A 24,730-nucleotide genomic window follows, 5' to 3' on the forward strand; every position below is an offset into this window, starting at 1 on the left:
TTTTCAGTGGTCTGTTGTGGGGGGGTGGGGAGGAGCAGGACAAAGATGGACACGCATCCTGCTTTGCAAGTGGATTAGGAAGCCCCCCCCACCCCCCCGCCTGGGTTCTCAGGGAGGCATCAACTTCTCTGTAAATGAACCACTAAATGAAGAGGGATTCTTGAACCTGTGACTCACCGGGTAATGGCTTTTTTCTCTGAGAAGATCCTTAGGCAGAAATCAGCTTCCTGATGGGGCTCGAAGGTGCTGGGAATCAGGATGTAGTCCCCGGGGGGCAGCCTGAACCGGTCGGAGACTTCTCGCAGGTTGATGAAGGTTTTGCTTCTGGCCTGTGAGGCGTGGTATCTGAAGAAATCCTTATTCAGGTGTCCTTCTTGGCCAGGACACTGCAAGGGGGGACAGGGGACCGTTTCTCTAGGGAGGGCTGCTGGTCCTGGCTGTTTGGATGCAGCTGGGGGACTGGCTGCTGAATCTCAGATGCGAGGCTGAGGAGGAAACGAGAGTCTAGAACTCAGACGGTGGGGTCTGAGGAGCAGAAGGGCTGCCACCCACCTGGTAAATGGCATAGCCGATGGTCAACACATTGGCACCAAACCTCTTGAGCTTCCTTCGATCTTTCTGCATCAGGGCTACAAGGAAAGTGCATTCCTCCTGCCCCTCGTCCTTCTCAGTCAGGGACAGTTTTATTTGTGGGTTGGTCCAAAAGGTGTCTGTCATTTGAAAGAGGAAGATTATTTTTCCTTCCTTAAAGCAACCCACGAAGGACACATACATAACCCCACCTCCCCCACCACATCCTCCCAAACCTGAGAAAGTCACTCTTCCCTTTCTGCTCATATCTTCTTCCACCCTCACTCTCTTTTCTATAATCTTCCATGAGAAACCAAATATTTTTTCCATTTCCACCTTTTGTCAAACCATTTCCCATGTGGCTTTTTCAAAACATTCCCCTGGGGCAAATCATCGACACCATGCTCCGTCCTATCTCCCACTTGGCATTGAAAGGACAGTGCGGTGCACTTGTGGTTGTCCCCCAGCAACTGCTTAGTGGTTGTGCCACCTGAGCAGCAGGGACCTCACCCCCAGCTCCAAGGGTGAGCTCTGATGACTCTGGGCTGGCCCTTCTTGCCATGGAGAATTGGCACAGAACCAAGCATCCCATAGCTGTCACCAGGCAATGTCGGCTCCAAGAGCTCCCGATTTAAAGAACATGGGTGACTCTTGTTTAACGACCCATAGGAGCTCTTGCAGTGCATGGGAGTGAGGGCTCAGGGTGCAGCTGGCACCCCTCCTGTGACTACAGAGAAAGCCAGACGAGGATGAAGTCACCAGAGGGAAGAGGGCAGGACAGACAATGGCAAACAAACGGGCTGATGGAACCTTGCCTGATGCCATATTTCTCTAAACTTTCCTGTTACGGAGGAAAACACATCCTTTTCATTGATAACTGAGCATGAGCCATGTTTTCTACTACTTGTCAAGGAGAATGACCTAAGAAGCCTGCCCGAGCAGTTCTCATCCAACTTTGCGCCCACTCTCTGCAGCCCTCTTTTCTCAGTCACCCCTGAAATCCTGCTATCGTCCCTTTCTCGAGGGCCCTGGCCCTGATCCACAGACGTCCAACAACTGAACCAGACACTTGGAGGCGACAGAGGGAGTGATGGACAGGCTACCAACCCAGGAAGTTGCGGCAGCCGCCAGCCGTGGAGCCCCGCACCCAGCTTCCCTGATGGACTGTCACCTCCCACTTGTGGACAGCATCCTCCTCCAGGGCATCAGGGGTGAGATTGCAGACCTCCACCTTGTCAAAGTGGGCCCGGAAGTCCCTGAATGCCATCCTGCAGCAAAGCAGAGACACAGCAAGGGGGAGACGGTGACGACACGCTATCTATACCTTCATTTGCTCAGCTGGCAAACTGCAAGTGCCTGCTCCCTCTTCAAGCAGCAGGGAGGCCTCAGGTGTGGGGAGACAGAAAAGACATACCGAAAGGTAAGGCTAGGAGTCCCCTGGTGGCTCAGCAGGTTGAGTATCTGGCTTTGTCACTGCTGTGGCTCAAGTCACAGCTGTGGCACACGTTCGATCCCTGGCCTGGGAACTTCCACATGTCAAGGCCGCTGAGGTGTTAAAAGGAAGAGATGTGTTCAGGCAAGAACTGCCTGGTTCAGGCACGTGGAAGGGAAAAGAGCTGGGAGCCAGGGATCTGTGGTCTTTCTGGTGGGGCGGGCCCCCATGGGAAGAGATGAGGCTGAAAAAAGCTTCTAGAGACGAAGGCCCATGAAAGGTTTTTTTTTTTTTTTTTGTCTTTTTGTCTTTTGTTGTTGCTGTTGCTGTTGTTGCTATTTCTTGGGCCACTCCCGCAGCATATGGAGGTTCCCAGGCTAGGGGTTGAATCGGAGCTGTAGCCACCGGCCTACGCCAGAGCCACAGCAACGTGGGATCCGAGCCGCGTCTGCAGCCTACACCACAGCTCACGGCAACGCCGGATCGTTAACCCACTGAGCAAGGGCAGGGACCGAACCCGCAACCTCATGGTTCCTAGTCGGATTCGTTAACCACTGCGCCACGACGGGAACTCCCCATGAAAGTTTTTGGTTAGATTCAGGCCTCCAGCAACTCAAGGTGAGAACTGTCTGCTGCTCACTTGGGTCTGTACTTCTCGATGCTCTCATTCAGCTGCTTTCAGGGGCCGGGGATGGAGAGAGGGGACCTGGGGCATCACAGTCGCCTGACTTTGGAGTCACGTGCTCAGAGGAGGGGGCTGGGCCAGAGGCAAGGGGCTCAGCCCCGTGTTTTCTGGATCACACTAACTCCCCTGAGATCTGGAGTGGGGTGAGCCTCCTCAAATGTGACCTTAAATTCTCTGCCAAATGGGGTCAATATAACAGATTGGAGACAGATGTATTTATTTACCAATAAAATAATGTAAATGAGAAGAAGGAAAGCAGTGTTTCTTACACCCAATGGCAGTGGGACACACATGTCTGTGACAGGGTGACACAGAAGGAACAAGACAAGCACCCACCAAAACTCCCCGTCGTCCAGAGCCGTGTGACACAGGCGCTTCTGCTCAGCTGGGCCAACGGAGCGCCACTCAGAGGAGCTAGGGGGACACAGCCACATTAGGCACAGGGTTAGACAGTGCCTCCCTAGGACCAGCGTCCTCACTGTGTTGGGAACAGACCCTGACAGGGCCCTGAAAATGTGCTGGGCCATGGAGATCCTGCTGGGAAAGGACATTTCCAGGTGCAGCTGATGGAAAAAGGCCTAGGGGACCACTGAACCCTCCTCCATGGGGGATTAACCAGGAGTTGAACTTGAACAGGGAGACAGGAGAGAGCCCTCTAGAGACCCGCTTGTGTCAGGGATTCTCACACCAGAGTACTTGTCACCACCACCCCCAGACCCAAAACGCTCTCAAGTGTGAGTGTGCATGTGTGCGTGTGTGCACACACATGCGCACAAACACATGCATACACTCATGTGGACACACACACGCACATGCATACACAGACACAAACATATACATGTGCACACATGCACACACACATACTGACATACAGACAAAAACACACACATGCACACACACACACACTAACTCATACACATTCACATATATAGACACACACATGTGCACACACATATATGCATACATACATGCCCACAGCCCCTGCAGCTCTTTGTAACTGGGATAAGGCCCTCACAGCATCATGGAAGGCAATGCAGACACTCAGTGTGAGCTGCAGAGCCTCTGGGCCTTCACGTCTGGGTACAGGGAGGGCCCGAGGGTAGACGTGAAGCCCTGAACAGGAGCCAGGACAGAGCCACAGGCAGATGGTCCCCCTGCACAGGCACACATGCCAGCCCTGGCCCTATACCCATGGTCCCCAAGGTGGTGACACGGGCCAGGGGGCCAGCGCCAGGGCTGACCTGTCGCTCCAGGACCCGGTCCACTCGACCTGGCCCCAAGGATTCCGGACTCTGATGAGCTCGACTTTCTGGCCTCGGATGTTTACCTACAAGAGAAGAACATTGGGGAGACGTGAGCTGAGAAATCCATCCGTGAGCCCAGGGTGGTTCCTCTCCACTGTGGCAGCTTTTCCAAAGTCCTCATGACTATGGCACACTAAAGACATGTCAAAATGCAGCCATTCTTTATGGAATTTTCTCTAAAATTTCTCAGAATTTTCTAATCCCTGCTGAACTTGTATCAGTGATGGTAGAATGATCACCCAGAATGGTTATGCTACATCTGGGAAACAAAGTCCAACTATAACTAACTAGAAGTGAGTCCACGCCAATCTTCGCATGGTGAGCTTCCTCTCTAGGCTGCATGTCCCAGAGGCAGGGGCCAGGCCTAATTTATCGTGTATCTTTAGCACCTGGCACAGCCCAGGGATTTAACACTGAGCCTCCCTCACCCTTAGCATCCTACTCCCAGATAAATGATCAAAAGAGACGCACAAGCTGGGAATTTAAACTACACCAATCAGGAGCTCCTGTTGTGGCTCAGCAGTAATGAACCCAACTAGTATCCATGAGGATGCAGGTTCGATCCCTGGTTTCACTCAGTGGGCTAAGGATCCGGTGTTGCCATGAGCTGTGGTGTAAGTCGAAGATGTGGCTCGGATTTGACCCTAGCCTGGGAATTTCCATATGCTGCGGGTGCAGCCTCCCCACCCCCCAAACTACATTAATCAACAAAACTCACTTCTAAGTCATCTTTTTTAGTCACACCCAAGGCACATGGAAGTTCCTGGGCCAGGGACCGAATCTGCGCCACAGCAGCAACCTGAGCCACTGCGGTGACAATGCTGGATCCTTAACCTGCTGAGCCAGAAGAAATTTCCAAATTGTCCTTTTCATGTGTAAAAAGAACCTGTTGTTAGGACCCATCCAGAACCCAAGTTTACCGTGTAAGAGGCTCATTCACTGAAACGTGCAGGGAGGTGAAATCCCTACAGGTGGAGAGGAAGCAAACGCAGTTGAACAGAGAGTCAGGTGATGGGGAGGTTTCTGCTGTCACTTGGAATAACATTCAGAAGGTCGGATGTTAGGAACTGCATGCCTGCTCAGATGAGTGACTGCAAGGTGCATGTGGACAGGGAGGCGCGAGGAGAAAACCATGGACGAAGTGGGGAGGGGTAGACGGGCTCCCTCTGCACCCTGTGCTGCCTGCTCATGTGGAGTGTGTTGCTCAAAACCTGGCAGCGCTAGGAGGAGACTGGAGATGCCTGGGTCCTCCACCTATGGGTTTGACGCTCGTCCAAGGGATGGACCAAGGGAAAAGGGCAGACCCTTGGGCTCCACTGAACTTGACCCTGTGAGGGCACAAGCCTTGGTTCCCCTCTTCCTCTTTCATCTCACATCCTTCCCTCCTCTTTTCTGTGCATCCTTCCAGAGCCCTCCTCCCACCCAAACACTCACTAGAAGTCAGAGTGGGGCTGTGTAGGGTCACAGGGATCAGTTCCACCCTGGCCTATAGCTGCAGAGAACAGGACTTGTACTGGTTTATTTTATGGGTCAGTTTGACTGAGCCATAGAGTGCCCAGATATTTAGTTATGCATTATCTTGGGTGTGTCTGTGAAGGCGTTTCTAGCTGAGATGAGAATCCGAATGGGTAGATTGAGCCAAGCAGAGGGCCTGCCCCAGAGTGGGTGGGCCCCGTCTAATCAGGTGAAGGTCCAGCTAGCCCACTGCCTGACGGCTGAGCTGGGGCTTTGGGCCTCTTCTGCTCCTGGCTTGGGACTTATTGGTTCTCCTGGTTCTCAGGCTTTCGGACTTGGGCTGGAACTACAGCAGTGGCTCCTGTGTACAGATGGCAGATTACAGGAGGTCTCAGCCTCCACGGTCCTGGGAGACTCATAAATCTCTTTGTGTATAGCTCTAGCCTAGCGGTTCGGTTTCTCTGGAGAACCCTGACTATCACAGGACTGCTGTGGAACTGGGGCAGAAAAGAACAGAACAGAGAAAACCAAGACCAGGTTCTGGCCCCTGCTGAGCAAGGTCCTCACGAGTCTCTCTCCTGTTTGCTGTTTTGAATTCCAGCCTTTCTTCTGCGGATGTGACATCCTCCGTCATGGCTGAAAGTGCAGGTTAAACTGTAATGCACTCAGTGGCTTCTCCAGGTCTATCCCTGTGTCCTGTCAACAGAGGTCCATGTGGCCTACCTGGTCCACCCCTGTCACTGTGTAGGCATGACCCTTAATGAGGCCAAAAGGCGTCCGGGCTTCAGACTCTGCAGCATTTCTGATCTAAAACACAGAAAGGGCCATGTTCTAAGGCAAAGCTTCCCCACCTGGCCAATCCCTGCTCCGGGCCTGGCCCAGCCCCCTGCCTCCCAGGGGCAGGCCCTGTGCCTGGGTGCATAAAAAGGGTACAGAGGACACCCCTAGTGGCTGGCAGTGACATAGGCCATTCCCAGCCTCTTCCCAGGATGGAGGACCCTCATGCCCAGCTTGGGTGTCATCCGAATTTCATCATTCCCACCCCGTAGCAATAGCAAGAGACAGAGATCCCAGAGGCAGTAAGAAGCATATAACAATACTTCGTGCAATTCCACATCACAAACTTGAAAACACAGAGGAAATGGGTAATTCACTAGCAATGAGGACTAATTCCCAAGATGAATCCAAGAGGAACACAGAAAACTTGAATTGGTTTCAAAGCATAAATGAGGTAAAATTAAACGCGTGTGTTTGTATGCATAAAGAAATTGGGAAAAAATACTGTTTGATCTCTATCCATGGATATACTTTTTCATGATAGAAAGTGAAAAAAATGGAATTCCTCCTGTGGTGCAGTTGGTTAACGATCTGGCTTGTTTCTGTGGCACTGCTGGTTCGATTCCCAGTTTGGTGCTGTGGGTTGGGGGGTGGGCATTGCCACAGCTGGCGTGTGGGTCACAGATGTGACTTGGATTTGATCCCTAGCCTGGGAACTTCCAGGTGTGGTCAAAAGAGGAAAAGAGGAAAAGAAGAAGGAGGAGAAGGAGGAGGAGACGAAGAGGAAAAAGAAGGAGAAGAAGAAGAAGGGGAGGGGGCAGGGGGCAGGGGGAAAAAAAGGGGAGGGGGAGGAGGAGGAGAAGAAGGAAAAGTAGGGTAAGATTCCAGACAGTAAAATCAGCCAAACCATCCCTTTGAGCATGTACGTGTGTGCATATTCTATGAGCAAGGAGCGAGCTATGAAGGGCACGTGCCAAGTGACATGGGGTGGGCTGGGAGAGGGAGACAGAATTTTCCTCCTATGTATAATCTCGAGATTGTTCCAGCTGATACAACAAGTATGTCTTACCTTCCTAACATGAAAAACATTAAGTACAAATTTTTGTCCTAATTAAAATAAATGTTGCCCTCTCCCCCAGTCTATGGTCCTTCTGTGTGCAGCTTGGGCTCTGACCCAAACCTCTTTCCTAAGACAGTGCCTGGATGCAGAGAAGCCAGAAACTTACATCAATGGAGCAGCCCACCAGCGAGCCCCTCGTCAAGGCCTTCTCTAGAATCTCATAGAAATTCCATGGAGCCTCTTTGGTCGTGAAGGTCTCTGCCACACCCCCAGTGAAGTCTTCCATGGCCTCGATGGCACTGCCCCCCTTCAGGGCCTCGTAGCTCCCGTTCAGCCTGCGGGGTCGACAAGAAAACTTGGACACCGCTGCAGGAATCAAAAGTGGCCACCAGGTGGCGCTCCTCAGCCAGAGTTTGTCCAGCTTTTCTAAGACCTTGTGGCTGGCCCTGCCTGGGGGTTGTGGACCAAGATGGGAAGTAGGGATGGGGTTTACCTGGAGCTCTGAAGACACGAGAGATGCTGGGAATTCAGTGAGAGGGGCAGTGCCCTGTGGTGGTAAGGAGTATGGACTCTGGTCCCTGAATGGCTGCAGGTTCAAGTCCTGGCTCCCCACGTACATGCTGAGTGATTTAGGGCCACATCACTCAGTGTTCAGTTCCTTAACTTGCAGAAGGGTGCTGTGCTCCTCCCTTAGGTCTGCTGTGAGGTTTAAAGAGCCCCCCCCCCCCTCGTCACGTGGAACAGGGCCTTGGCACGAAGCTGGTCACCGTATTAGACTGAGAGGGGGCTGGACAGATTTTTTGTGCTTTCTGGTCCCACGCACCCCAACCCTCTTCTCACAGTCCTCTCTTTTATTAACATGATTTTTTTTTTCCCTTTCTATGGCCACACTGTCTCCCCTGATAACTGAAATGTGGCCTAACAACAACCAAAAAGGTATTTATATGAAAATCTTCTTGAGGAGTTCCCGTCATGGCTCAGTGGTTAACGAATCCAACTAGGAACCATGAGGTTGCGGGTTCGATCCCTGGCCTTGCTTAGTGGGTTAAGGATCTGGTGTTGCTGTGAGCTGTGGCGTAGGTTGCAGACGTGGCTAGGGTCCTGGGTTGCTGTGGCTCCGGCATAGGCTGGCGGCTACAGCTCCAATTCGACCCCTAGCCTGGGAACCTCCATATGCCGTGGGTGCAGCCCTAGAAAAGACAAAAAAAAAAAAAAAGAAAAAAAAAAAAGAAAGAAAGAAAGAAAATCTTCTTGAAGTTATAAAAAAATCACTATATTATTTTATTTTATTATGGCTTCACCCATGGCATATGGAAGTCCCCTAGCCAAGGACTGAATCTGAGCCCCAGCTGTGCCAACAAAGCAATGCCAGGTCTTTTAACCCACTGCTCAGGGCCAGGGAATGACCCAAGTCTCTGCAGCAACTTGACCCACTGCAGTTCAATTCTTCACCCACTGTGCCACAATGGGAACTCCTATTTTATTTTTATATTTATAGCCGCACTTGCAGTATAGGGAAGTTCCCAGGTTAGGGGTGGAATTGGAGCTTGCAGCTGCTGGCCTACACCACAACCATGGCAACACCAGATCCAAGCCACATCAGTGACCTATGGGCCTCTCCCATCACTTTGAGCCTCTTTAAAAAACAAAAACACCAAAGATTTTCTTCTTAGGAAACCTATTCTTTTACTCTTCCCTCTGAGGCATAGGGCTTACCCATTGAGTCCCACTGGCTGGAGCTCCAGCCTAAGCCTTTGCACAGCTGCAGGGGGAGGAGTGCCCTGGGCTGGGCTCTCCAAGAAGAAAGCCCGGCCCAGACCCACTGCCTAGGTGGCCCTGGAGAGGGTCCCCTGAGGTGTCTGGATGGGGCCACTCAGCGACCCAAAGAGCCAGGGCTGCACCTGGAAGGAAGCACTCCTTTGCCTACCTCAAGCCCATCTGGTGGCACTGAGGGTGTTTGCACAGACCCGGGGTGCGGGGCAGGGGGCAGGGCAGTCACCTCTGGCCCGTCTTTGATGGTTTTAATCCTGTGCTGATGAATTTCTGGGTCCATTTAATTCCTGTTTGCTTTCACATCATTTTGCCACTTGTCTGCCTGACCTGGGGGTGGAAGCACGACCATCCCTCCTGGTTCTGGCTTCTGAGGACAGGGTTCCCATGGCTCAGCCCAGGGGGACTCCCCGGGGAGCTGTGCTGACCTCTGAGCACAGAAATCAGGCTGCTATGGCTTCTCACTGACGAGGGAACTGCGGCTGACAGCTGAGTGGCTGAAATTGGCCATCTCATTTCTACTTTGGAGTTTCTTGGGCTAGTCAAGGCCATGGGGATAGAGAGCAGAGGGGTGGCTGCCAGGGGCAGGGGAAGGGGTGGGGAGTTAGTGTTTCCTGGGTGTAGCGTTTCAGTTTTGCAAAATGAAACAGTTCTGGAGGTGGCTGGTGGTAAGTGAACGTACTTAACGCCACTGAACTCTACAGTAAAAACGGTTACCATGATACAGTTTACTACACCTTTTTTAAAAAGTAGGAGTTCCCATTGTGGTCCAGCAGAAATGAACCCAACTAGTATCCATGAGGATACAGGTTCAATCCCTGGCCTCACTCAGTGAGTTAAGGATCCGGCGTTGCCATGAGCTGTGGTGTCAGTCCCAGGGGCGGCTCAGATCTGGTGTTGCTGTGGCTGTGGTGTAGACCGGCAGCTGTAGCTCTGATTTGACCCCTAGCCTCGGAACTTCCATATGCCATGGATGTGGCCCTAAAAAAAGGCAAAAAATTTTTTAAAAATTTAAAATAAAAGAAGACACATTCTAAAGTAGGGGAAAGTCATGTATGGATATCCATGTGGTTAAGAATCCAGATGTGTGTCCATGCATCTGGAATTTCCCTCTGCTTACCCTCCCAGCTCTTCCAAAAGCCAGGTTTGGGACCCAGGGGAAGAAAGGGGACACGTGTCACCATCATGCTCAAGGATGGGCACAGCTAGGCCACGAGAGGAAAACCGTTCTAGCTACTCTTTTTCCACCACATCCCTGTCCAAGCCCCAGCAGATGGGCCGTGGGGAGCTGCACCTGGACACCTAGACCCTCGGTCCCACGCTGCGCAGCAGCTCTACTCTAGGCACAGGCCCGGGGTTGGGTGGGGTGGGCTGGGGGGGGGACGGGGCGGCAGAGGTGGTTTCCTGGGACCGGGGTCCGCAGCGAGGGCACTCACTTGGCGTAGGCTTTCTCCAGCAGGGCGCTCCAGAACTCGTTGTGGTCGGCCGAGTGCAGGAAGACAAGGCGGTCTCTGAAGGTGGGCAGCCGGTCGTCGATCACCACATCCAGCCACTCGCTGTGCTGCCAGAACTGTAGCGTGGGAGGCGGGACTGTGGGAGGTCATGCAGACGGCCAGCCTCCCCCCACCCACCCCCGCGCCCCCGAGATGGTGACCCCTCAGCCTCCCCCGCCTCCGGACCAGGCTGCCCTGTGTGCCAGGAGAACCACTCACGGGTTTTCCTCCACCTGGACCCAGAGCCCAGCTGGCCCAGCAGGGACAGTGGCTGAAGGCTCCGTGTCCCCCCGAAGTCTGAGCACGCAGAATGGGGTCCCCCGTGCACCCTCCTCAGCCTTTAATCAGCTCTTCCGGTGCGGCTCGGATGGGGCACCAGGCGCTCCGCTCACAGCCGGGCCTCCCCCTCCCCTGATCTGACTTCTGACCCGGATGTTACCTCCTTGCCCGGAGGCGGAGCCTCCAAGACAGAGAGAGGCTGAAGTGGGCACATGCCAGATGTGCACACGCAAGAGGCGCGTGACCCCACATACGTGCCCGAATGCGTGTTCTTACACCCTCACATGTATGTGCTTCTAAGTGTGTGTGCCCATATGACCTGTGTGTTTGCACATGAGGGTGCATCTGTGCGTGGGTGTGTGCCCATAATTGCACACGTGCGTGCAACTGAGCGTTTGTGTTTGCACAGGTGCGTGCTGTGCATGTATATGTGTGTGTGCACTTGTGTGTGTGCTCCTTCTCATCCAATTGGCCAGAGAAATAAAAGGGAAGAAGCAGGAGACAGAGGAGGGTGGGCTTCAGTAAGGAGAGTGTTTTAGTTTATGAGACACAATCCAGTTCCCAAGGGGTATAATCATTTTAGACCATGTATGCTTAACTTCCAAAAAATTCCAAATACTAAAACCTCTAACAAATGGACCTCCAGATTTGCCAAGGCAGCTCTCGCGTGAAGGTCCTGAGAGCGTGCACTGCAGAATGTCCGCAAGGCTCTCCTGGTGCCTCCAGGGTTATTCCACGACCTAGTGTGGTTTGCATGTGGTTGGGACTAGCTTTCTTCCAGACAGGGGTGCTTCCTTCCAGGACTGCCAGGCAGCTGGAGAGGCGTCACACTGGGCCCCTAAGAGGTCAGTCCACTGGCCAGAGTCCCCCCTTACCTGGAAATGGAATATCCCAGCATAACCGGGGCCAAAGCTTTGGTTGTGGGGGACAACGCGAGCCAGTGCTTTTTCATTAAGTGTAAGGGAGGCAATGGCAGCCAAGAGCCAGCAGTCCCCTGCAAGATGAAAGCCAGAAATCAGTTTTGGCCGCACATTCACAAGAAATGGAAAAACGCGAGACCAGAGTGGGTGTGGGGCATTCCAGATGTGGCCACAATTTTTCTGCATTTTAAGAAATGGACGTAGAGTTCCCACTGTGGTGTGGAGGGTTAAGAATCTGACTGCAGTGGCTTGGGTCTCTGTAGAGGTGTGGGTTTGGTCCCCAGCCCAGTGCAGTGGGTTAAAGGTTCCAGCATTGCCATAAAAAAAAAAAAATTGGACAGAATAGCAGCAAATACCTCTGGCCTCCCTTCTGCCTCTCTTCCTGGCTCTTCTCCTCCCCAGTTTATCATAACCGGCTGCCATCGTCATGGCAGTGTTACAGGATATGCTTGCTTGTGTTTCAGACATGAGTTCGTTCCCTTAAACATCAGGGCTGTGAGATCCCAGAGCCTTCCCTTATGGGGTGCAGATGGTGGCATCAGCCGGGCTGGGTAGCAGCCACCACATAGCTGTAGCCAAGCCGGTCTGCAGCACTCGGGCAAGCATCAGAGATAGCCCCATGGTGCCTGGAGGGGACATTTTGGGGACTGATGCCTCCTCCCAACCCAGACTCAGTTTGGTTACAGATAAAGGCAGCTCAGTGGGTATTGGTTTTCAATTATCTTGCATTTTCAGGATGTGTTGACTGATCTGAGTCTTCCAGAAGTGTCTTCGTGTCAACAACATACAATGAGAGGAAAACACCGAAGTGAGGTCAAAAACCAGATGGTACTTTATCTGTGTCCTACCCGAGTCCCACTGCCTCCATCTGCCTGTGTGGAGCATGTGTTTAGGTGCTGCCCACGACATACGCATGGGCAGTGACCTGGAAGTGTTCAGTTAACCGACAGGGCGGGACCTTTCCCATTTACCCCAGATTGGTTCATTTTCGGCATTTAACACTGCTGCCAATGCGACTCTGAAGCCTGTCCCCCCACCACTCAGCTTGGTCCCCTCGGAGTTCATGTTTCTGGGAAGTACTGTGGCCACTGGACTTGGGGCACCGTCCCCTGACCGCCTCTGGTTGTTGTTGTGGGTAAGAGACTTTCAGAGGGCTGGACAGCACGAAAGCTGCTCTGGAGTCCCTCTGCTTCTGGCTTTCCCGGGAGGAGTCGTCAGTTGCTCTTTGGAGCCTGGCTTCGGGAAGGGGCAGAGGGGAAGGGACAGGGGCTGGAGGCTCTCAGGTCCATTTGTTCTGCAAACTTGACCATGGGCCTGCCAGGTAGCTTTTGGTTCTCAGGTGGCCAGGGCCGGCCTGACTTGGATGAAGTGACCCCCTGCTTCTGGAGGCTGATCCCCAGCCTCTTCTCCAGGTTCTGACATGGCCAACATAGGGGACTGTGCTTCTTCTCCTGGGCTGAGCGTACAGCACCTCATGTCTATTCAGCCAGAAATTCTTTGAGCATTTGAAGAAGGCGATTCAGAAGCCAACGTTATTTCCACAATTCAAACCAAAGGGGAAAACAAGCGGGGTTTGTCTCTGCTGGGCGGGAGTCGATGGGTAGGATGGGCCACCCCAGCTCTGCGCCCAGGCCTGAACCCTTGTGGTTCAGTTTGTCTGTCAGCTAGATGGATGGTGGCATCAAGCAGCCACCAATGGGCAAGGAGCTGGCGACCATGTGGTGTCGTTCTGGTTCTTGATTTGGGTGGCAGGGCCATTTGATGGTGATCCTTCCAAAAGAACCACATGTGGTCCAAACAGTATTGGAGGGAATAGAAGGGTTCCAAAGTAACGTTTATAATTAACCCTCAGCCAGGGTTAAATGTGAGGTTGTGATTCCAGATACATGACTACACCTCTGTGACAAACACAAACTGTGAGAAACAAAGGAGCCTGTGGCATGATTCTCTATTGAAAATGGAAGGGGCCTGCGAGGAGGGCAGGCAGGGGAAGAGGCAGGCAGAGAAACGGAGAAACGAGAGGAGAATCGAAGGGAGGGACAGGCAGATGCCCCTGGAGGCTAGGCCTCGGTAAATGAAGGCCAAGCTGACCTTTTAGGAAGGTCAAGTTCTGTTCAGAATGTATAATTGCATCATCTCCCTCTGCGATCTCTCGTGTCCCCCATCTCTGCTGCCAGCTGTCATCTTGATGTTGGGTTTGTGGCTTCAGGTTCTGTGTATCGGGGAGCTTGATCACACAGCACCGAGGGTCCTGCACGGCCCACTTTGACCAACAGATCCCTTGGCTATGAGTGAGATTGCTTCCCTGCTATTTTTTAAGATATTTCTCCCTCTCTCTCTCTTCATAGATAGAAAAGGTAAACCCAGCCCAATTTTGGACTAAATCCTAAAATGTGGGACCCAGTTTACCTGGCTCGGGGGCACTCTCAAGTCAATTGCAGGAAGGGGATTGGTTTGTTGAGGTGGTGGTTGTGGTGCGTGTGTGTGCACGCAAGTGAGGGGCTCCCCAGAGCATGAGCCCCCAGGAGGCTGGGTGGCCTGATGGTTGAGAGCAAGTCCGGGCCCTGCTCATGCATCACTCCTGTGATTTGGGTGAGTTACTTAGCTTCCTTCAGATGTGGTTTCTCACCTGTGCAATTGGGAGGGAGGGCAGTTGGGAAGATGAAATGGGGCAACATGTGCTTAGGTGAGGGCTGGCAGGTGACCAAGTTAATCTGTGCAAGTGTTAGCCTCCTCATGGTCACGGTGTAGGAGAGCCAGGCCGGACACCGGCTATTTCTGTTCTCTGTAAACTCCTGGGCTGTGAGCCCAGACCACGGCCACATACGCCACTGCCCCACCCTCCATCCCAAGAACAAGGGTGCAAGGGGCTGGGAGATCGGACCTGCAGACCGGGGAGGAGGGAAGAGGCAGAGGGGGGTAGCTGTGAGGTTGCCCCAGCCTTGCTCCCCAAGGGTTTTCAGGGACCTGGTGTGGCTCCTGCTGACTCCATGGCATGGTGTGTCCAACCCCATCCCCTCCCCTCGTACTTACCAAGCTCCCCCTGGCAAATATCCGTCCTTGTGGCCCCTCCAAGGATGAATTCTGGGTTTTTCACTATTTCCTGGAGGAAGGAGAGCGAGCTTTATTAGAGTGAGCCCCGCCTGTGGTGAGTCTGCAGGATGGAGGAGGCCCAGGGTCCCTCTCCTCTGTCGGAGCAGGGGGCTTTTTTCCTATACTTGATTTTTCCCAGGAAGGAATGAGAGGAGGTGAAAGACCATGACTCTATTCCCCTTTGACCTGTGCTGGGGGGAGGTCCTGCCTTCTGAGCAGCCCCCCCAGGCCACCCTCTGGCCAGATAGACCCCACCCGTGGCTGAACAAGGAACCACGCTCTGAGCCTTCACACTATCGCTTGGGGCCTGGACTAGGAGCCAGGGCTGTGGGTTCAAGTCCCACCTCCACACTTAGGAGCCTTAGGCTTCTGGGCTTCAAGCTCCTCCTCCCAGAATGAAGTAATTCACACACTGCAGGCCAGTGCCCAGGATTAGGCACAAGGTTCTGCTCAACTGCCTCTAGCTTCTTTCTTCTTTTTTTCCCCCTTTTATGGCTGCACCCAAGGCATATGGAAGTTCCCAGTCTAGGGGTTGAATCAGAGGTACAGCTGCCGGCCTACACCACAGCCACAGCAATACAGGGTCCTTAATCTGCGGAGCGAGACCAGGGATCGAACCTGCATCCTCATGGATACTATGGCAGGTTCTTAACCTGCTGAGCCACAACAGGAACTCCTCTTTCTTCTATCTATATGTGAGAGAATATGTGCATATATCTGTTATATTGTTTGATCACAGTACGTTATGTGTCCTATTAAATGACACACAATCATGCAGGTGTATGTAATATAATAATATATAGAAAATATAGAGGGATGATATATGAAGCAAAAAGTGTTTGAAAGCAATTATATAAAATTCATATCTTCTTTCCATTTTTTTTTCAGTTGCCCCTATGGCACACGAAAGTTCCAGGGTCAGAGATCGAACCCCCAGCAGTGACAACGCTGGATCCTTAGCCCACTGCACCACCAGGGAACTCCTCTTCTTTCCCTTTGTTGAGGCACCAGGCTGCATTCTTGGCAGGAGACTATAGCAAAAAGCAAGAGAGAGAAATTCCCTGCTGAATACTGGGGAGAGATCCCGAACAAGTGAACAGATGTACCAGTTCAGGAGGGACAAGTGCCAGGACAGAGTGATGGTGGGGGTGGGGTGTTTTGGCAGCAGCGATCAGGGAGGGCACCTTGGTGACCTGGGAACTGAGGGGCATCAGGTGGCCCTCCAGGGAGGGGAATCGCAAATCAAGAGAAGTGGTTGGGGGTGTCTGTGCACAGGGACACCCCTCAGTTGAACTGGATCTGATGCAAGGGGAATCTCCCCCCTATTTCCAGAGACCAGGACTGGAGGCTACCCCTCCCCACTGACTCTGGGTGGATGCCTGGGGAAGGGCTTTGTCCTGAACTATTTTTCTCCAACCCTAGGACCCTGCTTCATCCCTGGTCTGGGTGCTAAAGGGTCAGAGGAAGAGGTAGGAGGAATTCCCAGGACAAAGAACCAAGGTGTAAAATGACAGGGTTCTCTTTGCAGCCTCCAAGGTGTGCCAGCCATGGGTTCATTCACTTTAAAAATATCCCAACAGGGAGTTCCCATTGTGGCTCAGCGGTAATGAACCTGAAAACATCCATGAGGATGGAAGTTCCATCCCTGGCCCTGCTCAGCAGGTTAAAGATCTTGTGTTGCCGTGAGCTGCAGTGTAGGTTGTAGACGCGGCTTGGATCCTGCATTGCTGTGGCTGTGGTGTAGGCTGGCAGCTGCAGCTCCAATTTGACCCCTTGCCTGGGAACTTCTATATGCTGCAAGTGTAGCCCTGAAGAGCAAAAACAAAAACAAAAAACAAAAAACTAAAAAAAAAAAAAAAAACCTAAAAAAATAAAACATCCCAGCAAACTCAGCCAGGAGAATTTCTGAATACGGCTGTGCCAATAATGGACCACAAACCCAGGGCCAGCGCAGGGCTGACCGCCATCCTGAACCCCAGTCCTGGAATTCCCACCTCTTTGCAGGCTGTGGGAGTCCTGTCCGTAAATGCGGGCAGCTGCAGGTGAGGGCCTTGCCCGGGAAGATCCTCCCGTGCCTTGCTCTCTCCCCTTTGACCTTGGCTCCCGAGGGCATTTGCACATCTGGGGCCTTGGGGACAAGGGTCACCTGGAACCACAGTCCTGTGACAGGAAGATCAGAGGGGGCTCCACAGACCAGAAGTGACCCCACCCTTCAACCTGGAGACCTGGGGAGGAAGGCCAGCCTGGGCACCAGTGGTAGTTTTCCTGGAGGACTGGGCGCCAGGCATCCAGGAATGTTTGCTTTTCACCTCGTACCCCATCCGGGGCTCAGCCAAACACACTGACTTTTCTCTATTAAGTATTTAATTTAAAAAAGGAAAAGCCATGTTTCTAACAAGGTCGGAGAGGCTGGACCCTACGACCCACAGCTGTGTGCTGATTCCAGCTGTGCCCAGTGCTATGGAGGCATGTGGGGACACGGGGTATGGGGGGTGCCCCAGAGCAGGGATGGGCAGTTGGGCCCACACAGGGAGCCCCACTGTACAGGGGGTGATGGCCACGTGCCCTGGGTTACGCAGGCAGCCTGGAGTCCAGGCTGGCGGGGTGCGGTGCCTTCAGGAGGCTGTGTGATGTGTTTAGGCTGAGAAGCCGGGAGGGAGAGGGGATTGCATGGCAGAAGCAGGTGGGGGCAGGCAGAAAGGGAGTCGGGGAGGAAAGGGTGCCTGAGGCACCAGGAACCGAGGCAGTCAGGCTAGCAGATGGCATCCTGGCTGGGCCCCATCAGGCTGGGAGATGCCCACTCTCTTCACTCAGCTCCTCTTAGCCTGCGGCAGACCCACCCCTGGGTGACCTCACCTTCTCACCCCCACCCAGTGCATTGTTGCCCTGGCTCCTTGAGGGGCAGGACTGGCTGCCTGCACCTCTGTTGTCCCCTGACTGTCCTGGCTCTGCTGGCTCTCCTGTGCCCCGCCCCCACCCCAAGCACAGCTGTGTTTGACAAGAAGGTGGGGCAGGCAGGGTGCCCACCCCAGTTCAGTGGACACCGGCGCTGGTGGCTGGAACATGCACCACATGAGCGCCAAACAGAAGTGCAAACCACACTCCAGCCACAGAGGCTGCTGGAGAGACCTTCCCCAACTCTCACTGTTTCCCGGCTGCCCCGGGTCTCCCTCCTGCAGGGGAACATAGATTCCCACCGGCCCCTCACTCCTGATGTCCCAGAGTAGGAGACACACAGAGCGTGTTTCTGGGGGCGAAGACGGGGTGTCTTCTCAGCACAGACAAAGCAAAGGGCAGGACAGATTCTGATGCTGAACCCCCAGGAAGGGCTGCAGCCCAGCTACGATAAATTAAAGCCCTGTCCAGACCTTGGTGGAGAGTGGAAGGGCTCCTGGTATCCAGTCTGCTAGGTGGGGTCCTTGCCCATCACTGGAGACAATACTGAGCAGTGGCAAAGATGAACACCTCCCAGAGCTGGGGTCTGGGTGATGGAATCCCCTGGGGGTCCTGGCAGCAACCTGGGGGCGGGGGGCGGTGTCGGGGGATGCCGCACCCAGGACAGGGTGGCAATAGGGATGGCCTCATGGACTAAGACTGCAGACAGGGAGACAGGTTAGGAGGGAAGGGAGTTACTGGAATTTCTCAGAAGAAAAAGCTTGGTTATTCTCTGCAGCCTTGTCAGACTTGGGAAAATACTAGACAAGCAGAAGCTGGTATGTAGACATGTGCTTGTGTGCTTGTGTACGCGCGCGCACACACACACACACACACACACACACACACACACACACACACACACACACACACACATACACACACGGCCTACAACAGGAAATAGCAAGAAAGAGCTTAACCCTGTGTAAATAACAGCTTATGTGTGCTTTGGGTCCAGCCCTGAAGAGCCCAGAGGTTTTGGTGTTTGTTTAAAATAGACGTATTATATAAAAATAAAAAATACAAATAAAACGGAGTTTTCTGATGGCCTACTGGTTAAGGACTTGGCATTGTCACTGCTGGGATATGGGCTTGATCTCTGGCCCGGGGAACTTTTGCATGCTGTGGGCTCAGCCAAAAATAAATAAACAAATAAATAAAATAGATGTTATGCCTTTTTTTTTTTATTTTGTCTTTTTGCCATTTCTTGGGCCTCTCCCGCGGCATATGGAGGTTCCCAGGCTAGGGGTCTAATCGGAGCTGTAGCCGCCAGCCTAAGCCAGAGCCACAGCAATGCAGGATCCACGCCGCGTCTGCAACCCACACCACAGCTCATGGCAACTCCAGATCCCTAACCCACTGAGCAAGGCCAGGGATCAAACCCACAACCTCATGGTTCCTAGTCAGATTCGTTAACCACTGCACCATGACAGGAACTCCTAGATATTATGCTTTTAAAACATGGGCATTATTTAACATGGGGAGATGGAGAGGTGCCTCTCACAGTGAGAGGAGATCCAGAGCTGCTGGTGATGCTGCTGCAGCCAGGACAGCAGTAAGGCTAACAGCTGCCCCCTGCCCAGTACCTTCTGCCTGCTAGATGACTGTCCTACACTGGCCATTACTATTACCACCTTACGGTGAGGGGACTGGGGCCTGGTAACTTCAGTGATGAGAGCACAGTCACAGGCACATTAGTGGCAGGTGGCACAAACACACAGGCTCTCCCCTTTAGGTCCAGTCCCCCCCTGCCTGGCCCATGGGAGCCGCTCCCAGACCTGGACCCACCCCAGGGGAGGAGAGCCAGCCGGCACCAGGTCAGAGGTCAAGGTTTGACTAATCCAGCATGACAAATATTGACTCCTTACCACACCAGCTGGTGCTGCCTGAGACCTTCACTGCCTGGTCAGGGGATACATGGTCTGGGGAGAGAACGCCTGCTTCTCGTGCCCCCTGTGCATCACACACATCCTGAGCGCTTGCTGAGCGAGCTTCTGTACAGGCTGAGCACCCTGGGCTCCGGCCAGAAGCCCTTGAGCACCTGGTGTGCAGCGTCTCAGCATTGGCACAAGGGATTTGGGGGGACTGTCCACCACCCGTTTCTGCCTTTTGCCCTTGGGATCTGGTGGGATGTGTCACCTGACACCTCTGGATAGAGCTTTGACCCTCCCATCCTCCCCACCCCGCTTACCACTTGCTGGTGAGACCCTCTCTGACCCTGGGTCCTGGGCTTCAGGTGGCAGGGGGGACCATGGACCTGGGGGGGCAGCCAGATACCTGGGTACCACCCAGAGCATCCTGTGTCCCTGAGCATCAAATGGCACAGCCCATTGGCGGTGGACTTGGCAGGTGCACTTAGTCCAGTTTGTGCACAGCTCCCCCTTCCCAGTCCCCCACACCCCGGGCCACAGAGCCGCACCCCACCCTCATCCGCTGCCCCCACCGCTCTGGGTCTCACTCACCCCTGGCCGTTTCCAAACGAAAGGGATCTGGGGCCTCTCGCTATAGAAGAGAGACGAGCTATCAGCTGGGAAGTCTGTGTCCTCAAACAGGACGCCCTTCTGCAGGCACGCCCGCCTCAGCTCCTCGAAGCTCTGGCCAGAGGAGTGGGTGATGCGGGCATCCTTGGGGGTGGGGGGCTCCTGAGGCCCGGGGGCCCGGTAGAGGTGAGGCATGGCCAGCAGAGGGTGGGAGGAAGAGTGTGGGTGCTGGTCAAAAAGAGCCAGCGCAGGGCACTGGGCTGAGTGGCCCTTGGCCTCCACCTGCTTTCCTGGGAACCTCCCTGATAGACGGAAATGGGGCACGCCCTAATGGCAAATGGTAAGAGGGCCTCTGCCCTCCTGGGGGCACCTGTGGGCGTGGATGGAGCTCCAAGCCTGGGCCAGTTCTGGGCGGAGGCAGCACCTTGGCTTAATGCACGGGGAGACCCCGTGAGACAGGGTGGCTTTATGGGCAAGAGAGTGAGATGCCAGATTGGTCCACGAGGTGGCAGGCAGCGCTGGCTGTGCTGTGGGGAGAGGGTGACCTTGAGTCACCTCTTAAGCCAGAGACTTGTGGAGTTCTGTAGTCTGAAGGGAGCTGAGTGAATGGCAGTAGTACATGTTGCCTGGACAGCTTTCTCACAGCCTCTCTGATTTAGGGCAGGGTCGGCAAATTCTTTCTGTCAAGAACCAGAAAGTCAATCTTCCCAGCTTGGGGGGCCCTGCAGTCCGTGTTGCAACTATTTAGCTACGGCTTGTAGAATGAAGGCAGCCACTATGCTTCGGGAAGGAAAAAGTGTGGCTGTGTGCCAGTCAGATGCTACTTGTGAAAACAGACGGGGAGCTCCCTGGTAGCCTAGCAGTTAAGGATCTGGTGTGGTCACTGCTAGGGAAAGTGTTTGATCCCTGGCCTGGGAACTTCTGCATGCTGCAGGTGTGGAAAAACAAAAACAAAAACAAAATTTCTATGGCTGTGCCTGGACTTCTAGGGATGAAATAGTTCTTCGGGCTTTCTGAGATGCTCTTTCCAGGTTATAATCCTCAAATTTGGCTCCAATCAAATTTTCCATTTCTTTCTTAGATCAACTAATTTTTTGTTGACACTAAGCAGCTGCTCTGTCAGTATTTTGGGAGGATCCAAGTGAAAAGAAAACCCAAAATATAACATCTAGCCTCAGGGAATCCTTTGATAAAAAGGAAGTACAAAAGTTGAACTTGGAACAAAAATTAAAAGCCAAATATTTGGAGTTTCCGTCGTGGTGCAGTGGAAACAAATCCAACTAGGAACCATGCGGTTGCAGGTTCAATCCCTGGCCACGCTCAGTGGGTTAAGGATCTGGCATTACCGTGAGCTGCAGTGTAGCTCGCAGATATGGATCGGGTCCTGCGTTGTTGTGGCTGTGGTGTAGGCTGGCAGCTGTAGGTCCAATTTGACCCCTAGCCTGGGAGCCCCCATATGCTCTAAAAAGCAAAAAAAAAAAAAAAAGCCAATTCTCCCTCCTACTCCCGTCTGTCCCCAACTCCCTGACCCTCCAGGAGACCTTCTGCATCTCTGGGCCTCTAGTTTAAACCTCCCCCCGACCCCCATCTCAAAATCTTCAGCCAGTTCCCTTAGAGCCTAAGAGGCCAGCTTCCAGCGGCCAGTTTTAACCCCCTTCTCTCTAGAAAACTTACAGAGGGCATCAGCCCTGACCTCCGGCTCCGAGCAGGAGGGAATGAATTTAGCAGAGTAGCCTAGAAGGGCAGGGAGGTGCCTCCTGCTGTCCCTCTGACTGTCTCCTCTCCAGAGCTCTGTAATCAGACCCTGCCAGCCTCAGACACTCCTGTCCAGTGTTCTTCACCCCAGAGAATTCATGTTCATGGGATAGCAGCTGACCTTGAAATTATAAAACGCTCTTACCTCCACAAGAGAGGAGGAATTGGAAAGATTAGCAGCTGTTCTTAACCCCACGCACAGAGCCGATGACTGGCTCTCGAGGGGCATTCTTCCTGCCCACAACCATCCTGTACTGAGCATCCTGGAGAGCTAAGCCCTCCAGGAATTTGATGGCCACACCCTCTCCCAGGCCCACCTGCCAGTGACCAGGAGGGGGCTCTACTGGAAGCTAATCAGGTTAGTAGGAGCAAATTCAGAGGCATTTCTCCCCCGGGGAAGTTAATGGTCAAAGATTGAAATTTTGCACTCAGAAAGGAAAGACAAAGACAAATACCATATGATATCACTTATAACTGGAATCTAATATCCAGCACAAATGAACATCCCCAAAGAAAAGAAAATCATGGACTTGGAAAACAGACTTGTGGCTGCCTGATGGGAGAGGGAGGGAGTGGGAGGGATCGGGAGCTTGGGGTTATCAGACACAATTTAGAATAGATTTACAAGGAGATCCTGCTGAGTAGCATTGAGAACTATGTCTAGATACTCATGTTGCAACAGAACAAAGGGTGGGGGGAAAATGTATACATGTAAGGAAAACTTGATCCCCTTGCTGTACAGTGGGAAAAAAATAAATTATAAAAAAATAAAAATAAAAAATTTTTTTAAAAAAGAAAGGAGACCATCTAAAAGCCTTTGTTGGACGTTTTGTGCCAACTTTTCAAAGGCTCTCTGCATTTAACCTGGAATTCTGGAGCAGAGGAAGCTCCCTAATTTCTTCTGCTCTAGTAGGAAATGCTTTTCCTGATATTAAAAGACAAATTCAGGGAATTCCCGTCATGGCGCAGTGGAAATGAATCCGACTAGGGAACATAAGGTTGCAGGTTCGATCCCTGGTCCCACTCAGTGGGTTAAGGATCCGGTGTGACAGACGAGGCTCAGATCTGGCATTGTTGTGGCTCTGGCATAGGCTGGCGGCTACAGTTTTGATTAGACCCCGAGCGTGGGAGCTTCCATGTGCCACGTGTGTGGCCCTGAAAAGACAAAAAAAAAAAAAAAAAAAAAAAAAAAAAGACAAATTCAGGAGTTCCCGTTGTGGCTCAGCAGGTTATGAACCTGACTAGTATCCATTAGGATGCAGGTTCGATCCCTGGCCTTGCTCAGTGGGTTAAGGATCTGGCATTGCTGTAAGCTACGGAGTAAGTTGCAGATGCAGCTCAGATCTGGTGTTGCTATGGCTGTGCCGTAGGCTGGCAGCTATAGCTCTGATTTGACCCCTAGCCTGGGAACCTCCATATGCCATGGGCATGGCCCTCAAAAGACAGAAAAAAATAAAATAAAATAAAATAATAAAATAGCCTGGTTTGTCGGTCATGACAGTCGTTAAGCTTAATAAACAGAGCTGCCATGTGCTTCTTTGAAAACAGTTTACAGGAAAGTGGGAGGAAAAAAGGAATTAAAAACAACCATTCCTGCTCTGGAACTTGAATCTTTAGAAAAACAAAAGTATGACTCTGAGGATAATTCAAAGGTCAGGCAGGCGCTCCCTGTGGGCCTGCAGACAACAGCAGGCATTGCAAGAAGGCAAGAATTGGAAGAGAGGTTATCCTGCCCTTAAGAGAAAAGAAGGTGTAAGAAGGGCCCTCCTAGGCCTCGGCATCCCTAGAAGTTCCATTTTTCTCCCCTTAAGGGAGGGGGTCTGCCCATCCTCAGTTGCACCCCAGAGCCCACCATTCAACTTAAAACAGAGGCTTAGGAGCTGGGTCTCATCACGATGCTGATGTGACTTTCTCTTTGCTCCGAGGATTCCTCCCCACCTGTGTGCACCTCTCTCCCGGATCCTGTCCGAGCTGCGGGAGCCTCTAGGCAGCCACATCCCTTGCCACACCTCAGCTCACCCCGAAACCCCCAGACCCTCTCAGCAGCCGTCTTCCCTTTCTGCCTTCCTGCAGCTCCCATCTCATCTTTTTGCCAGAGAATTGTTAGGTAAATGTAATGCCAGTATAAATTGTAAAGAGAAAGGCATTTTTGCTTCCTTGTCCTCAGACAAAACCCCATATCTTCTACTTTCCTTATTATTTGTTGTTATTATTTAACTCATCCTGACTTAAATTTCTCTGATGAGTCCTTTAAAGCTGTCTCAACGAGGTTCTGGGCTACTCGTGGGAATGGACAGCTGGACCAAAGACCACAGGGTGTCTATTACATAAGCTGTGAGGATATATTGTACAACATGGGAATGTGGTCAATATTTTATAATAACTATAAAGGGAACATAACCTTTAAAATGGTAAATCACTGTACTACATACATGTAACTTATATAATATTGCACATTAATTATACTTTTTTGGGGATTGGGGGTGTGCCTGCAGAATGCAGAAGTTCCTGGGCCAGGGAAGTAACCCATGCCACAGCTGTGACACCACCAGATCCTTAACCACCAGGCCACCAGGGAACTCCAACAGAGAGTTGGAGAGAGATTACTAGTCTTTACTTCTTCATCCGGTAACTCCCTCACCTGGCCGACAGAGAAAGAAGGCAAATTTGACTCGGAAAGGAACCAAATCTATCAATTTATACAAGATGCTTTTGTAATTCCT

The 24,730-nt window shown here is 52.5% G+C and overlaps 2 protein-coding genes across 4 annotated transcripts in view; one reads left to right on the forward strand and one right to left on the reverse strand.

Annotated features, from left to right (window-relative positions):
• Positions 1-20,509, reverse strand: part of CAPN9 (calpain 9) — a 43,314-nt gene extending 22,805 nt beyond the window's left edge. The window contains exons 1-11 of one of the 3 annotated variants that reach the window (XM_001927215.5): positions 20,235-20,509; positions 14,779-14,848; positions 11,701-11,819; positions 10,490-10,623; positions 7,450-7,618; positions 6,170-6,253; positions 3,929-4,014; positions 3,024-3,101; positions 1,678-1,838; positions 553-710; positions 178-386 (exon numbers count right to left, since the gene is read on the reverse strand). In XM_001927215.5, coding sequence (XP_001927250.3) covers positions 178-386; positions 553-710; positions 1,678-1,838; positions 3,024-3,101; positions 3,929-4,014; positions 6,170-6,253; positions 7,450-7,618; positions 10,490-10,623; positions 11,701-11,819; positions 14,779-14,848; positions 20,235-20,447 — 1,481 coding nt within the window. In that variant the 5' untranslated portion in view covers positions 20,448-20,509. Of the gene's footprint in view, positions 1-177; positions 387-552; positions 711-1,677; positions 1,839-3,023; positions 3,102-3,928; positions 4,015-6,169; positions 6,254-7,449; positions 7,619-10,489; positions 10,624-10,765; positions 10,957-11,700; positions 11,820-14,778; positions 14,849-20,234 lie in introns of those variants that run through there. The other 2 variants (XM_021073119.2, XM_084996880.1) reach the window with 2 other exon arrangements.
• Positions 18,949-24,730, forward strand: part of PGBD5 (piggyBac transposable element derived 5) — a 313,156-nt gene continuing 307,374 nt past the window's right edge. The window contains exon 1 of the mRNA XM_084996900.1: positions 18,949-19,034. The gene's annotated coding sequence lies outside the window, so the exon portion shown is untranslated. The remainder of the gene's footprint in view (positions 19,035-24,730) is intronic.

This window comes from Sus scrofa, chromosome 14 (assembly GCF_054392235.1).
Source record: "Sus scrofa isolate SSC_HxYL_T2T_F1_AM1 chromosome 14, Sscrofa_HxYL_maternal_Yorkshire_Landrace_v2.0, whole genome shotgun sequence".
Taxonomy (NCBI): Eukaryota; Metazoa; Chordata; class Mammalia; order Artiodactyla; family Suidae; genus Sus; species Sus scrofa.